The sequence below is a fragment of the Nannobrachium achirus genome (genome assembly GCF_963921795.1).
Source record: "Nannobrachium achirus genome assembly, chromosome: 13".
Taxonomy (NCBI): domain Eukaryota; kingdom Metazoa; phylum Chordata; class Actinopteri; order Myctophiformes; family Myctophidae; genus Nannobrachium; species Nannobrachium achirus.
In genome coordinates, this window is record NC_137833.1 from 31,515,089 (window position 1) to 31,529,514 (window position 14,426).

The following is a 14,426-nucleotide window of genomic DNA, read 5'->3' on the forward strand; positions in this document are numbered from 1 at the left end:
TGGGTAGCCTGATGTTTGAACAAAACCACATACTATGCCAATGGAGAACTCAACCTACAGGCTAAATTGTAAGCCCTTACAATCATGCAGCAGGCCCTGTGATGTCCTGCATCTAACCATATCCACAGTCACTCTCATACCTTTGACCCATCTTTTAATGCCAGTGCCTCTGTTAGTCATCTGGCCCTTCTCTTCTCGGTAAAACAAAAAACACGTTCAATCGTTAGTGCCATTGGTTTAATACAAGATGAGAGTGACATACATCCAAACATGGCACACTGGCACAGAGAAGGTCTGCTTTTGCCCAAGTGTGACTCACAAGCATTTCTATCCAGTGACGGTAGCTATATAATGTGACAGCCAGGGCACCTGTTGAGTGTGGCCCATGCCAGAAACAAGTAAGAGCAACTAAAATGAAATCAGTGCTGACAACAAGCATAATAACATTAATGACACTTGGGTTGACAAGACCAGGATGTAGGCTTTTACAAAGGCACCAAAAAATGACACCGCGTGGTCGGTCATGCAAATATGAATAAAAATGAAAAAACTAAAACTAAAATGTCATATTATTGAGTAGCAGAAAAACACCTTCTCTGATCAGTGCGCTCTTCGGCCATGTGATTTTCCACCACTTGATCAACTCCCTAGCAGCTGTTAGTAGTTGTTACAGTTAATTTCACTCAAAGAAAGACCTACACCATTCATTTCTTGTTTTCAGATATCTTAAGTTAAAAAAATAGAAACAGGCATTTTATAAGTTATTGTAGCATTTGTGATGTATCCTCGTTATTGACAACAACTCAAATAAATGTGTAAATACATGTACTGTATCAGCAAAAACATACATATGTGGAGCAGCATTTTGAGCAAAGGATTGTCTAGGCTTATCTGGTCTACAATCAAATATTCCCTTTCACACACATTGCATAAAGCATTGTCAGTTCCTGGACCTTCTGGACTAAAACACAAGGTTCTCTTCATTTCTTCTCATGTAGTTTAGTGGTTGACATTTGATTGTGTCCAAGACTGGTATTACTAATTAGATTCCTGCTCACATTGCCCCTGGCCTCCAGACGCGGGGTTGGATGCCCCCTTTGGTGGCAACAAACCGAGGCCTAGCCACCTGAACTGGATTGGGCTTCAGTGGGGGCAAGGAGGCAAGGAAACTCAGCTCGGGGGCACTCTGGAATTGCTTGGCTGACTGGAGGCCGGTGTTGTACGACACGGGAGTGTAGGGTGTAGGGAGTGCATTGGGCACAGCATTAGGAACAGGGGGAGCAGAGATTTTTGGAAGGCTTGGTAGGCCGATTGGTTGGGAATTGCGTAGTTGAGGTGAAGTTGGGGCAAAAGCTGGGGTAGGTGCAGCAGGAGATGGAGCGCGAAGCACAGGAGGTGGGGAGGTCATGTTGGAGCGGGAAATACGGTCTCCAAGGGTGGTGGCTGAACGCGGCTGGATCACTTTGGGTGACAGTGTTGGTGCTGTCATTGGTGTAGGTGTAGAGAAACGTTTAATCTCATAGACACGTGCCGCCTTAACAGGGATCTGCCTGGGTTGGGCTAGTGAGCTACCAACCATTGTAGTGTGGTCACCCTGCTGCCTCTGGGTGTGATAAGAGGGCATCGCTGACAGGTTAGCAGCACTTCCCCCATAGCTAAACATCGCAGGATTGAGCTGGTATGGTTGCCGTCTCATGAAATCGATGGCTTGGATTCCTTCTCTCTGGGGGGCCGCGCCTCCTCTAGCCTTGCTCTCAGGTTTGGTTGTATCTCTCTGGGGCCCAACAGGGACAGAGGGGGCTAGGAGTGGGTTGTAGCCGATTGGTGGTGGTGCCCGGATGTTGGGGGAGTATTTCCACTGTGAGGGGGCATTGTGTGAGGTGTCATAGGGTTGGGCCGATGGGTGTGTGGTGGACACCTCCTGTTGGTAGTGGGTCTCGGGTGGCGTGTCCACCACGTACATGCCCATTCGACTCTGCCTCTTGGCGAACAGCTGGGCCCCCTTTCCCTCTGCGTGAGGAATCTGAGGGCTCTCATGGATGACTCGTGGCTTGGGTGCCACTGGAGGAGGCATCCTGCCCTTTTCAGCATCCTCATCATATTCTTCTGCATCATTAGCTTCAGAAGGTGGCCCGTATCTGTGTCTGACAGGCCTTTCATCCAGGTTCTGCACCATGCTTAGTAGATGAGGATTGGGGGAGTTCTTCTTGACTTCTGGAACATTGAACATGGGTCTGGGCCTACCGCCGCGCCGCCGTGACTCAAGTAAAATGCCTGTACGTCTTGTTGACAATGGTACTGGGGTCGGGGCTGTGGTGTCTGGTTGAGAGACCACAGACACTGGAGCAGTAGAAACTAAGGTTGGGGGTGACTGGGCTACTGACACCTGGACTGGAGACATTGGGGCAACTGTGGGAGGAGGCGGGGCGGGAGCAGATGAGACTTGAGATTGGAGCATGGTAGGAACTGGGGCTGGAGCTATTGGTGCATATGGAGCTGGGGGCATTGACCCAGTGGGCACTAAAGGAGTAATCATCTCCACAGATCTAAAGTGGGCTGGATTTGGTGGGGCAACAGAGAATGCTGGTGTTGAAGTGTAGGGACCTCCAGGCACAGACGATGGTGAAGAAAACATTGATGGAGGACCAGTGGGTGGCTGTGAAGGAACATTAAAGGCTGGTTCTGTAGAGGTGGAGAACGTTGATGGCAAAACCGCTGCTGAGGCTGGGCGCTGGGACCTCTTTGTTGTAGCTGGGCGGAATACCACGGGAGCAGTGGAGGATCTGTTAGTAACGAAACCAGGCGCAAAGGGACGTGCAGTTCTGTTGAGGACATTACTGGAAGGTAGCTCTGGCAGCGGTGTCTCCGCTGGCGGTGCGGGAGCGGTCAGGATAGTGACTGAGGCCGTGGCTGGTTTAGTTGCCACAGGCGGAGAAGACATCGCCATGCTACCCATGCTTACTGCAGAGTAAGATATGTCCCCATTAGTTGTTCTATAGCATGTAGCAGCAGCTGGCCCTGCTGTTTGGACTTGCCTTGGCTGGGCCTCTTCTTGTAAGCCCATAGGGGAAAGTGCTGGGAAAGTGACAGGCAAGTGCTGAGGCTGTGATTGAACTTGCGGGTTCATCTCTGGCTGCAACTGGTACATCTGAGGCTGCTCCTGGGCCTGGACCTGGACTTGTGCAGGAATCTGAGGCTGTGCAGCTGCCACTTTCTTTGCATGCTCAGCAGCTCTCTTTCTCTGCTGTTCAAACAGTTGCGCACCTTTCCCTGTGGAGTCACTCAGCCCAGGACTGGTTGCATCCTCTGCCCCATCACCACGACCCCCAGGACCTGCTGCTGCCCTCTTATCCAGCATGTCCAAGTAGTCACTGTCCCATGTTGGGTCAGGTACTGCTGAGAAGCCGTCCTCATCAAACTCTGATTCACTCCCAGGGAACATCCCATCCTCCTCCTGTGAGTCCTCCTGACACATATCCTCGTCCACACTACCGAAGCTGGTGAGGGTATACTTCTTAGAGCGTTGCCGTCTCTTCTTGAACATCAGAACGCCCTTGGAGTGAGGGTTGGGAGCATCGGTCAGTAGGGAGGCAATTGTTCGACACTTGGTTTTGGCCTCCTTCACATTCTTGTCAATCAACGTTTCCCCTCGGTTCAACTCTGTAGGGGCAAAAGTCATAGGTGTTAAAAATCATAATCACTTCAAAAATGGTTTTCATCAGTTTCCATGTCATTCAAAAATACAAAATGGCTTCATGAGAAGTGGATCTTTTCTCTTCTAGAAAATGTACTGTGAGGAAAAAGCATATTTGGAGAGCATTAAAAGGGTTGACATTGATGTTCTCAGTTTCAACCATGAACAATGGTCAAATGTGAGGCTTCTCACATTAGCTTGGGTGAAGGATATATTTGTACCTTACTAGCTTCAGGTACTGTGACATCTATCTTTATCCAATGCATTTGCAAGCTAATGGAAGGTCCTATTTGAAGGTTACTGGTACAGTAGGTGAATTTCAAACAGTAAAGGTATGGCATTTAACTTGTTGCAGCATTAAGCTGATTAACACAGGCAGGCAAACTCTTAAGATGCTCATATCCACAGCCAGGTTTTAATTTGTCCCTGACAGTGTCCCTGAGCAGGGCATTTGAATGCTAATCTTGAACTCAGTGACAGCCAGAGGGATTAGCACAGTAAATTTATTTTACATCTTAAAGTAGCCCATCCACTTCAAATAGCCCAACCCTGCCCTATTCCAAGGACTCTTATGGCTGATAGAAAATTGGTCTTTACTAACAAGTATTGTTCGTTGACTTCTAAAAACTAGCCTTTATAAAAGTTGGTCACATATGATCAATCAGTATATAGTATTGTCTGCGTCAACAAACTTCCTATGAAGCCCATGTCTACAATGCACTATGAATTATTATACATACAACGCATTATAATCCCCTTATAACACTGTATAACTAATTATAGTTAATTATAAATACTCATAATGCAAAATCATCATAGGTCAAATACCATAATACCGGTACTTCATAATGGTTGGTCACTCCTGGACAGCCATTATAATACATTATATTTATTTTATAATGCATTATGATTACTGTTATAATGCATTATAGTATGATTATAGGTCACTATTAAAGTGGTCATTGGGTGCTTTATATCTACACATTCAGTCATTTTTGGAGCTGTGTGAAGCACAGGCTCCCTATACGTGGCCGTGTGGGTCTGTCTGTCTGTGTGTGTGTGTGTCTGTATGTAGCCTGAACTTCCTAAACTTCGGCACGCTACTAGTCCCACAGTTTTGCCACCACACACTCGCGCCATATGTCAAATCGACCGGCTTACTCGGGAATCGTGGGCTAGTAACTTGCTAAGAGAAAGGTTCAATAGTTTAATTGATATTAATTTATTAGTGAATTAATTTTCCCCATTGACTTATAATGGGAATCGCAAAAACTCACATTCAATTATTTGTCTCTCGCAAACCATAGGGGCTAGAGTTTCAAGACTTGGAGAGGAGGTTCATAATGATTTCAAGGATTAAATAAAAAATAATTGTGTCATTTGGCCGCATGGTGGCGCCATAACACCCCACTTTACGTTTTGGCCTGTAACTCTTGAACCGTAGGTCGGAAAATTAAAAATATTTTTTCCCTGGATTCCTTGGGTCATGACGCATCTCCCCATATAGGCCACGCCCATTTGCGCCATGATAGATTTTCCGCCATCTTGAATTTTCTCCAAAACACACTTTTTGCTCCTTTTCCTACATATTTTCTTCAAATGTCACAAAAATCGGTACACATGATCCACACACACACACACACACACACACACACACACACACACACACACACACACACACACACACACACACACACACACACACACACACACACACAGCTCCACTTCACACGGGTGTGATTTTTACTTAAAGAATCCAATGACCACTTACAGTACAGTATTGTAATGCTTTATAAAGTTAGTCATTATACAATGCTTTGCAATTATTGTTCTTGTCATTAAGAATTATGAGTATTTAAGTGAAACTAGAATCAGAATCATAAAGTGTTATATACAGATTATAATGTTTTATAACATATTTATAATGCATTTTTATCTAACACAAGTAAACTCATATCCAGAGCCTGTTATCTGTGGCCGACCACAGTTATATGAGAATAACTATTAATAGCTGTATTGGTGAGCTACCATTCATGCTACCACCTACTACAGTTCTAGCACAGTTCGTTCAGTTAAATTCTGGTTATTGTTAAACTAAAACCTGCATTGGCCATGATGACATAAACGTTATAAGGGAATCCATTTTCCGTTACATGATCAAGGGCCAATAGCACCAAACATTGGGACCATTGAGAGAGGGAGGGACAGAATGAGAAATCACATGCGTGCAAAAGAGGTGGGTGCAGTGAGTTGGACCCTGGACCGCTACTTGACACCTGCTAGCAGCTGTACATGCTTTTCTGAGCTCCCAGGTTGAGCGCAGGGGTTATTGGACCACCGAGCTGGAGGTAAATATAGAATCCTGTACCAGCACAGCTCTCTAAGAGGGACCAAGTTGGCAAGTCACCTGTCTGAAAGTAGTAGTTTTCTCTCCCCAATGCAGCTTAGCACAGAGCAAGAGCGTAGTTTTCAGATCAAAGTCATATTATACTGCTATGGACACTTTCCATGTGTTCCTTATATAGGAAAGAACTGTTTTGGTACAGGATATCTGTGAGTATGCTTGTGTTATCTATAAGGTCAGGGGGCTCTTGAAATCTGTGTATTTTACATATTTGGTAAGTACCAGTATGTAAGTATGTTGAGTAGGTAAGTATCGTGGTATTGACAAAAAGTTACCCAACACTAAAGCATAGGAATTTCCTTTTTCTGTTGCGACTTTTAGAGAGAGCTCTGGCCTTGAAATTGTTTGGGTCTGACTCTGTACCTTCCCCCACAGGATAATAAAGGTATCTATCTATCTATCTACTGTCAGGTACTGGATGAAAACGAGAATCTGAGAGCCAACCCAGACTGTTGCCTATGCAGTCAAATATGTAATTCTCCATTTGGATCAATAATGTATTGGGATATTTTACTTTCAAACATGTTTGGGGTCTTAACATTTACGCTTTTGTGAGCACCCCTTTTTTAGTTTTTTTGGATGGGATCAGAATACCACTACAAGATTCTTCAAAATCAGATCAGAACCATTGACATGCTATCATCATATCCTCATCCTAACCCAGGCAGTTTTTAAGCTGCTTGATTCAGTATTTAGATATTTGATATGAATTTGCTCAGAAACGCCCATTGTAACTTCAAATATAAAATATCTAAATACAGAATCAAGCAACATAAAAACTGTCTGGGGTGCTCACAAAAGCCAGAGAAGATGTTAAAATGACCCCATTATGTTTAGGGAAGCCCTTATATTTATCTTATACCTAATTTAACAGATTTTCAAGTTGTTGGCTTGAAAATCTGTTCTTTTTGGCAAGCAACTACTGTTAGGTTTTAACCATACTCACTGGCTTGCTTGGCCTTTTCCATGTAGGTTGTGGTGAGTTCCTCATCAATTGGTTTGTCCACGGGCCCCACCATGGGCACCATTTGGCTGCGAGAGCCCAGCATCAGAGCCTCCTTGGCCCTCTCAGGGGACACCAGCGGTACATTGGATGGCTCCAGGAAGCCACTGTCCTCCTCCGGTGCTCCATCACGTGGTCCCTGGTCGTCTGCTGAGGAAATGATGGAGGAGGTTTCTGTGGAGGTCTGGGAGGACCACAGCCCTGGAGCAGGAGGCTGGTAGATCACCTCCCTCCGAGCCACTCCCGGTAGCCCCTCCACTCCTCCTCCTCCCACTCCCACACCCCCGTGCCCATCCGACAAGCTGGGATAGACACGCGCGTCTGGAGCGCTGTCATACCCGCTCATTTCGGAGGTCTCGCCGCCCTCCGGGGAGGTGCGTCCCGGCGGCTTCCCGGGGTTGGCGTTGCTGGGGCTACGGCGCTTCTGCCGGCGCTGCCTCTCATAGCCCGCCACGTCAGCATCACTGTCCGTCTCGCCGTAGTACGCCTCGCTTCCCGGTGGAGATGTCAGGCCACTGGCCTGCGAGGAGCGGCTTCGGTGGACCTCTCTGACAGGTGCGTGGTGCGGACGGGGGGGTGACATGGCGCGCAGATTAGCCCGGTACTCTTTGTCGATCCGGGGCGATGGGGCACGGGTCACAAGTACCACAGACTGAAAGCCAGCCGGCGCCCTGCAGAGGAGCAGACAGGATATCACCAGGACAAGAATGCTAGATTATAGAATGACTGAATCCCAAACCCAAATCTGTGTGAAGCATGACTATCTTCACACGGCAGCCATTGATTTGGCTTTTATGTCATACAAACCACCTCCAAAAATACAACCAATGGTGACGTCACCTGACGCCAAAAGCAGGTAATGGCAGATGGCCAGTTCAGTACCCTGCTTTTCACCATTAGATGTCAGATGTTCACACAGATTTTGGGGTGGGTTTTAGTGACTCTTTAATGCTGCAATTCATAAGACATGTCCCACCAAGCAAGCGTGGAAAATTCTACTGTTGAGCTCAATTTTGAGCAGAAGCTAAATTGAATTTAAACTTTGAAGTAATACCTTTTGTCAATAGTCTGCTAGCTGTCAGTTTCAAATTTAGTTTAGAAATCATAAGATCTTTATACATCAACACATAGACTTATTGGCTACATATTAACTAAGAACATACAACTCCTACTTTAAGTCCCTGACCTTTTGACCCGGATGTGAAGGATTCCTGGCGAGCTGTCGATGAGGTCCATGGCCTGGGCATGAGACAGGCCTCCACATGGTTGTTCATTAATGGATACCAGCTCATCAGCCTCCCGCAGCCCAGCCCTGCACGCCTTGCTGCGCTTACGCACCTGCCCCAGCAGAGGGAGGCAAAACACACACACACACACACACACACACACACACACACACACACACACACACACACACACACACACACACACACACACACACACACACACACACATCATATGCTAGATTACAGATCTGCTCTAGTTATTGTATCACACTTTTCTACAAAATGATGTTTTTTGTTTTGGATGGGATCAGAAATACCACTACAAGATTCATCAAAATCAGATCAGAACCAATGACATGCTATCATCATATCCTCATCCTAACCTAGTTTTTAAGCTGTACAAAATGACAGACATGAACACATCTTTTCTACTGTACAAAATGACAGACATGAACACATCTTTTCTATGAAATGACAGACTGTTGTGAAGGTGTACAAGGGTGTACAATTTTCCCATTTTATATTTATGTGCATGTCTCTCTGCCCAACATTTTTAAGAGGAAAAGCACACAACGAGAGGACACTGCAGGGCAACATGACTGAGTCATCTTGGTTTAGATAATGATTGGCACAGGCAGGTCTTGTCCTGACAGCTTGACCCTGCTAGAGACATAGACCACATTCTACAGCTTGATGGGGCACTCACAGCCACTTTATCAGGGAGATGTCGGCCAGCTGCCATCTTCAAATTGGTGCCATCATACCAATTGTGCCCCAGGGTCTGGCCATGGGAGGCACAAGGCTGTGGCATCATGCCCACCTTTAATTTAGTCTATGTGAGCCATTTCAGCATGCTCCACCTTAATAAAGAACAGCTTCACTGACTGTGTGCCACAAATGAATACACAACATATAATAGTTCACCGTGTAAAGTTCTGGACACTTTTCACAGCAGCCAAACTGAATGTTAAATGCACTGTAGCTGATGGTAATAATAACGGTGTGTTTCATTCATTTTTCTTTGTGTGGCAGCACAGTGTTGTACATGCTGGCACAATAACACTTAAATGAAACACCCATTTAGTCTATTGCTTGTTTGATAGCCTATTGCCTTCAGCTGTGGTTGACTTTCAAAATGTCTAAAGGGTCTAGACTAGAGTCTAGACTGTCTAGACTCTATAGGGTTTGTGGAGGTCATCATCATATTGGAGGTACTCTATGGGGAGGTTGTTTTGACTGTTGACAGTACCTCGATTGTAACACACATGCATGCACAAGCTGTGTGCACCTACTACACTAGGTGACATTTGTATCTGTGTAATCTCATATGAGCTTGAGCGCACTCTGTGATCAGTGGTGGAAAGTATACTAAGTACTTTTATCTTAGTACTGTACTTAAGTACAATTCTGAAACCTGTGAAATGGAACAATCTGCATAATGATTAGCCTACTTTTACTTTTGGTACTAAGTATATTTTGATGCCAATACTTTTGTGGGCTACTTTAACATTTTTAATTATGGACTTTTACTTGTAACAGAGTATTTCTATATAATATATTCCATATTAATTGTATTAAAGGTTCTACACCATACATTTAAAACATACCGTAATTTATATAACATTGTCTGTGTCCCAAAAACATTTTTCAAAAGGTTTGAGGCTAAATTACCACTCCTTAATACAGAGCCCCTGTCATTTCTGCCTGGCTTTCAGCATTTTCAGCTGCAGTACCAACTTGTCCTGAGTGGGAGGACTGCGCTATTGAGACAGTTTTGGCCCCACACTCCTCCCCACCTCCTGCTCAGCAGGCCTGCCCACCCCTCCCCAACCCTCTCCCAGCTCCTCCTGCCTCCTTCTCAGGCCGTTCTGAGACTTGCTTACATAGATCTGCCCATAAACTGAGAAAGACACAATGGTCAGAAACAGGACTTTGTGAGGATAGAACGTGCTGGTGGGACACAAAAAAAAAATACATACAAATTGGAAAAATGAAAATTCATGGTGTAGTCCCTATTATATTAATCCAACTATACTACTATAATAATATAATGACGAACCCTGTGTCTGTCATTCTCTCTTCATCCATTTTTCTCGACTGTGGGTTGACCAATCGATCTGAACACAATTACCATTGGCAAATGAAGAGAGTGAAGAAGCCAATTTTTAACTTTTCCCAAATTGAAGCTGTGTATTATTGGTATGTTTCAGAATGGTCTTCGTAGGCTATGAGATATGTAGCTGTGGTTGCAGTCCCATAGCCCGGGTGGACAGTGGGTGGAACTGTATGGTATATGGACTAGTTATTATTATTATCAGCCCTGATGAGGGCAGATAGACAGCTGTCCACAGTCAAAAAAGGTGAGTTGCTGTCAAGTCTGTCCCTCTTATGTTTTGGATGTCTGGTCACCTCTACATTGAATTATCCATTTGAGGAACAACTATTCTAAGGATGTTAAAAACATGCTTCCCTGTAACAGGGGGTATTGGGGTTATCACAGCATTATTAATAGAGCATAGTTTATTATTTTAAACCAGTCCAAAATGAGCTAAAGTAAGTGGAAGTTTTAGTACCTGGCCACTTATACGCCATGAAATGAATCTGCCCTGAGGTCATTTTGAAAGGAAAGAATGTAGAGTTGACTAATGCAGTATGTGCATGATGTCAGTACACTATGGGTTTGCTTTGTTCATGATTCTCTATGAAACACAGGATATTGATCATACACATGTGAAAAGATTGTTTGAGGACATTCTTTAGTACTGCGCTGTAACACACACCTTGGCTGACTCCATGACCATTCGCTCCTAAACCAAGAATAGCCCCTCACTTTTGCTCAGTCAACACTTAGCAGTTTGTGTGTGCTTGTGTGTCTGTGCGTGCGCGTGCATGTGTGTTGGGGCAGTGTACTTGCAACTTAATTATCTAAATGTATACATTTAGTGTTGGATACAGAATATAGTGAAGAATTATGAATATTATGATAAACATTGTTCTCATCAGTTTCATGTACACTGCAAACCCCAGGATTTACTCAATGAATGCAGTCAATACACGTGGGCTGCAATCACTTTTGCTTCATTCTTGCAAGTGCAAGACCTTTTCTAATCAGTTGCTTTGCTATCATAACAGCAGAAGGAGCATGATGTTTTTAAATTAGTTCTGTGAATAAAGGTGATTTGGATTTCGCTGTTAATGAAAATAAGCTAAATTATGATTATCTTGTACATTTTTGTTAGTTTTAAAAGTAATAGTTTTGTTAGTAGACATTGAAGTAATAGCAGTAATATTCTTTGCAAGGCATAGCCTATACTGCCTTATGAGTCTGCACTGTCATATATAGCTGAGTATTTATAGTAAAATAGTTCCTTCAAAGTTTTATATTATGAAGTTCTATTGTCATTTGATGTAATATAATAACCCCACACAAAAAGGGACACTTCCTATACACATTAGTTTAACCACTTAAACCTCAGCGTCTGTATTGTGGGGAAAACTGTCACGGAAAATAGCAGAGCTACAAGCTCGCTTTGTTAGCTTTATGCAGCCATTCTCAGCTGAAGCTTTCCCCACAATTTCAGAAAATGAAAATACGCTAGCATAGAGCCCTGAGGGACCCCGCTCAACCGTGTGGGTTTGAAGTGGTTAGGTGTTTTAGTACTGTTTATACATGCGGTTATGTCTAAATGTGTTCCTGGGCAGATTCTTATTTTGGTATTCTGGTTTCCCAATGGAGGTCAATAATCAAATTGTGGTCTGCATCTCAAGGTGTCAAATGTGACTTGGTTTCTGTGTGACCCACACAGATGACGCATTTAAACTTGTAAGTATTTCCTTTACAATGTTGAATTCCCTGTGATTTACTGAGGAGTAGATTTTATTGGTTTCCTCGGAGACATATGAAAAACCAATGTGTCAGAGCAATAATTATAACTAATATTAATGGTAAATGTAAATAATTGTAATTGATAAAATGCAGTTTGGCTCCAGTCTCTCCATTTACCATGGGGCTCTTAGGATTTTTTTTTTAATCTATTCAATTCATTAATTGAATGTATCTGTAACATTAACACTGTTGTTACCACCCTAGCCACGCTTTCAGGGAAAACCCTTGGCTTAAATTGGCATAGCTGGAGTGATTTGAGCTTCTTTGCTCAAATGGCAGCAACGTAATGGAAGCCGATCTGCCCATGACAATATTGCTAAACCAGATATGGTCATGGGTAATGGAGATTGGAGAGTAGCATATTCAGCTTCTAACCAGAATGAAAAACCTCCTAACCCGTCAAACACTTCTGCTACAATGTGCAGTATTTAAAGACATATTAAAGAATATTACATGTAAACATATTCATGAGAAAGAGTTGATCTAGATTCAGCTGAATGTGATCGCTGTGAAGTTTAAAGTTCATGGAATTGATCATCGCTGTGATTGCGCATGAGTAGCCTGCCATTCACAAGTCGATGACTCATCCTCAGGCCCTGTACCAAACTACGACAGCAGCCTGCCAATATTCCATTTCCACTTCGTTTGCGTCTCCTTAAATAATGGCTTAATATAGCCTTTCACTGCTGATGTTTGACCTTTCGGTGCTCTGTTCAATCTACAACATTTCTCACATCCATGTTTCACAGCACAAACCACAAAACATGTCTTTGGGCACAGTACCATTTCTTTCTCTGCTATCTACAGACTGCATCTTACCTTTGCCACCTGGAGTGGTTTCTGGTGCTCCGCACCTCCCTGGAGACGAAAGCCCCATGGCGCTCCACCCGACAATGTAATTATTACCTCCTCTGCCACCATTTTTGTGGATTTTTTTTCTTTTCTTTTCTTTTTTTATGTTCTTTTCTTATTTTTTCTTCTTCGTTCCTTTCTGGGTTTGTTTAGTTTTTCGCCTGCGAGGCCCTCAGTGCTTTGGCCCCATGGTGAGCGGTCAGGGCCCCCTCAGAGAGCTCTAGCCGCTTCTATGTCCACACTGTCTACACTGTCTACAGGCTGACACTCTCTCTCTCTGCCTCGTTCCAGCACCAAGGCCCACACTCAATCACTCACACACACACACACACACACACACACACACACACACACACACACACACACACACACACACACACACACACACACACACACACACGCACACACACACACAGCTATGGGGGGGGGGGTTGTGTCCGCTTACACTGAAGAATGCTGGCTGCCTGGCCTACATGTGAGTGAGGGGAGGGTCTAACGGAACACTTGTCCTGTCCGTCAGACCTGTACCATGGCATGTCTGAGAGACAGAAATAGAACACGGCACCTCCACTGTTCTGCCTGCTCATCTCCAGAGTCCAGACCTGCAGCCTTACAGACACAGGTGCAGGGAGCATGACCAGTTTGTGATGGTTCACAGCCAAGAATTGCTGCAAAGTTGTGTTCTGTCATCATCACTTCATTCTTTACAATCTGAAACCAGTGTTAGTTATACCGATATTATTGGGTTACAGACAGTCCAGTCCATGCCAACAGGTATTGGAGACTGGGAGGCTGAGAGCATGTTCTGGCGTGGCTGTGCATAGGCGGGTGGTTCGCTGTCTGACCTTTGGTGGAGGGAGTATTTCCTGGAGGTCCTTTTGGAGCGTAGCAACAGCAACCTGTCTTAAGTTCTGTGGCTAAGGCTATGCATGGAGAGTGTTGTACTAGCAGTGTCCTGGTCAACTCCAATTATTTTGAGGGCCTTCCTCTGAATATTGTCAAGTAGACCAAGATGTGTAGGTGGAGCACTCATCCAGCTGAGAGAGGCGTGCTCCATGACACTGCAGACCTGAAGCTTGTAGACAGTTGCTCGGCTCTCTGTGGTGAATTCACTGGCTATAGTCGCAACTCTCCTCAGTGCTGCCAGCTACTGACCGGCCCGGATGGTAGGTTTTGGTCAGGTTTCGACCAGGACAGCTTGTGGTCTACTCTATTTTGATGCCCAGGATCTCAAGCACATTTGTGGTGGTCAGCCGGTGCTCATCAAAGCGCAGGACCAGCTGGGATGGAATCCTCTTTCTTGAGAGTGTGATGAACTTGCACTTTGATGGTTCAAAGGTGGTCTTCCATCGGTCTCCCCA

General features: G+C 44.6%; 1 protein-coding gene across 1 annotated transcript; it reads right to left on the bottom strand.

The window, feature by feature from the left end:
* Positions 1-1,054: 1,054 nt before the first annotated feature.
* synpo2la (synaptopodin 2-like a) lies at positions 1,055-13,134 on the bottom strand (the record flags this gene model as incomplete). The annotated part of the gene is made up of 4 exons (XM_080740132.1): positions 1,055-3,660; positions 7,045-7,772; positions 8,288-8,439; positions 13,033-13,134. The coding sequence occupies 4 exons, from the start codon at positions 13,132-13,134 to the stop codon at positions 1,055-1,057; spliced, it is 3,588 nt and encodes a 1,195-aa protein (XP_080596258.1).
* Positions 13,135-14,426: the final 1,292 nt, after the last annotated feature.